At 39.3% G+C, this 3,318-nt stretch overlaps 1 protein-coding gene across 1 annotated transcript; it reads left to right on the top strand.

Annotated features, from left to right (window-relative positions):
- Positions 1–334: 334 nt before the first annotated feature.
- On the top strand, positions 335–3,318 carry LOC108374182 (vegetative cell wall protein gp1-like). Its single transcript, XM_017630156.1, has 2 exons — positions 335–430; positions 2,350–3,318. Exons 1-2 carry the CDS (start codon positions 335–337, stop codon positions 3,316–3,318), a joined length of 1,065 nt encoding a protein of 354 aa, XP_017485645.1.

The following is a 3,318-nucleotide window of genomic DNA, read 5'->3' as shown; positions in this document are numbered from 1 at the left end:
ACATTCTTAAAATTACAATTTTTTTTTTTCTGCTTTCACTTTGCCATCCTTTGACACTCCCTGTACTAGCTCCACCGAATTGCAAGCGTAGCCTCGTTTAATGCAGATATACTATGTAGTTTGTCGTCTGCTTTTGATATTTACCTTAGAACCTGGTTGCTCTGAATGCAACAGAAGTGGGCAACATCCAGTTTTACCGCCTTAGAAAAATGCACCTCCTCATCCACGGAGAATGCGGAATATTATCTCCCTGAGAGTTTGGGTAAAACATCCCACTCGGAGACGCGTACAATAGGCACCACTTGTCTCTGCGTATTTTCCTGCTGAGGAGAAAATGAATGACTCCGATGTAGAGAAAAGGGAGCTTTCGACGAGTAAATACTACCAGCAGAGTGGTCTGCTTGGTAAAGTAATTAAACAAACATATAGCGTGAGTATTTCTTTGAGTTATGGTGTTTTCGTTTCTACAAAAAAAAAAACAACTTGTTTGATTGCCCTTTTCTCTTTTCGTGTTCGATTCTAAAATAAAGGCAAACGATGAGAAATTTTTTTGTCGAGTTATGTGTGTTATTTGTGATAAACAATGGCTTATGGCGAGACGCCTAACATTTTGGTTGTTGTATAACTTTTGGAAAAAAAAATTGTTGTTGTTTTTTTTTGCGTTTACAAACGCAAATATAGGACCTCCTCTGCAAGAAAATCGAGCAAAAGTAGTTTTTCGCCAATTGAAATAGTGTGGAATGCCTCTTATAGGGTATTGGCGATCCTTGTGTTTGCTTGTGTGAGTAAAATTTTTAGTACTTGTTCATGAAAATCGCTGTAATATAAAAAGTAGTATATGAAAGTGTCAAATTGAATTTTCTCGGAGGGTTCAAGATGGCGCTTAGAGCAAGAGGAACGCGAATGTACAATGCCTTTTTTATTGCATCATGATGTAAAAGTATTTTTATAGATATTTTTGATTGAGCAAAAAAATTCAATAGCTGCTGTCATTGGAAGCTAAGTATTACATATTTTATGTATTCTGACGTAGTTGAGTTTGAAAGAGATTTTTATTTTATGACTGACTACAAAAACGTGCTATAAATAAATAAATACATGCATACATACATATGTATGCTTAGAGTAAAAATTTGCTAAGACCAATTCTTATGAAAACACATATTTTGTTGTATGAGGCAAGAAAAAAATGCACCATTTCGAAAAAGAATTAAGATATTTGTTTTATTCAATTAAAGGCAATTGTTCTAAGTTCGAAAGAGGCACTGAAAATCCGATAAGGCCAAAATGATACAAAATCTTTTAATGAAGATTGCATTCCGCTGATTTGTATGGAGTTTTGCTTTGTTTTAAATACGAAAAATGTTTCATTCAAAGTTTTGCGAAGTACTTGAAGAAAGTGGCTATAAGAGGTTTCTTTCCTCTCCTATAATATTTTAAAAAAATGGACTTAGAAACTTTTCACTCCAAAGCTTTCGCTTTTTACACACTTGCTTGCATTCATATATGTACATATGTACGAGTGTATTTTTATATGTATATTTATGAAAAAATGTATTAATCTAATCATAATTCTGAGTGTGTTTGAAATTTATGTATACCAGCGTATGCTGCTCTGCCAACAGCTGTGTCATGTCAATCCATTTGACGTTTACAATCCGAAATTTGACGGTTGGTGTTATCTTGTTTATATGTGGATTTATATTTGTATATAAATGTAAATCCATACACATACATACATACATAATACATCAATACATATTAACACACGTAGATAGATGTTTTATAAATCAATTTTGCCATACTCCTTGAAATCAATAAATAATTAAATTTTGAAAATACATATTTGTTCTTAGAAATAGTTAAAGCTCATTAAGTTTGAAAAGCAAATATGCTGATTTATTATGAAATTTCGGCAAAGTTCATTGCGCTTGAATCACCTCTAAAATACCTAACAGATTGCGTAGAAGTTCGCTTAACTGCGAATCATCTGCTGTCTATGTTGTTGTTTTTGTTTTTTGTTATGAGCATTTAGGAAGCTTTTAAATGCTTAAATTATTCATGCTTAATTAAACTAAAACTCAGCTATCGTGTATTTTTATTGCTTAACACAGCTTCCGTCAATAGTTAGTTAGCTTTGGAAATTACTACGCGTTTCAGCTGATCCATTTTAAACTAGATTTGATCATATAAATAGATCGCCAACCAGCCGTTAGAGCATTATCAAATTTTAATCGTTGACGTGTTAAGAGCACGAAAATGGTGCGTAATTAAAAAAAAATAAAATTTATTAAAAAAAAAAAAAATACAAAAATTTGGATAAAAAATTTATAAAATTTTTTTTTATAGAAACTCTTCGCTGCTGTTTCCTTTGCCTTACTGGCCTGCGTCGTGGCTGATGTCTCTCATCTAGCACACAGTGGTTATGGTTATCCCGTTCCCGCACCGGCATATGAGGAAGTAAAATCTGAACCGATAGCACCACAAAATACTTATATTCCTCCAGCGCCGCCAGCGCCACCAGCTCCAGTGCTCGACATACGTTCGGAACCAAGTGCTCCCGCACCACCACCGCCACCACCACCAGCACCTATAAATACTTACATACCACCAGCACCACCTGCGCCACCAGCTCCTGTGCACCACGCCATACGTTCAGAACCAATTGCACCTCCTCCACCACCACCACCGCCACCAGCGGCACCTAAAAACACCTACATTCCACCCGCTGCACCAGCACCACCAGCTCCTGTGCATGAGGCCGTACACTCTCATCCCATTGCTCCACCTCCACCACCACCGCCACCACCTGCACCTAAGAACACTTTCATTCCACCAGCTCCTCCAGCACCAGCAGCTCCTGTGCATGAGGCCGTACACTCTCACCCTATAGCTCCTCCTCCACCACCACCACCACCACCAGCACCTAAGAACACTTACATACCACCAGCTCCTCCAGCACCAGCAGCTCCTGTACATGAAGTCGTTCGCTCAGAGCCAATTGCTCCTCCTCCACCACCACCGCCACCAGCGGCACCTAAAAACACTTACATCCCACCAGCTCCTCCAGCACCACTAGCTCCGGTGCATGAGGCCGTACACTCTCATCCCATAGCACCTCCTCCGCCACCACCGCCACCAGCGGCACCTAAAAACACCTACATCCCGCCAGCTCCGCCAGCGCCAGCACCAGAGCCAGCGCCAGCGCCAGCACCGGCTCCAGCCCCAGCTCCTGCTCCCGAGCCATCTGCTACTCTTGAAGAAGATGGATATCACTACAAGAATCCTCGTCGTGTGGTTTTCAGGTATCGTTTCTAA

Source organism: Rhagoletis zephyria, unplaced genomic scaffold (assembly GCF_001687245.7).
Source record: "Rhagoletis zephyria isolate East Lansing unplaced genomic scaffold, Rhagoletis_zephyria_1.1 Rzeph_scaffold_07436, whole genome shotgun sequence".
In the NCBI taxonomy this organism is placed as follows: Eukaryota; Metazoa; Arthropoda; class Insecta; order Diptera; family Tephritidae; genus Rhagoletis; species Rhagoletis zephyria.
This window is presented reverse-complemented; position numbering and strand designations above follow the sequence as displayed.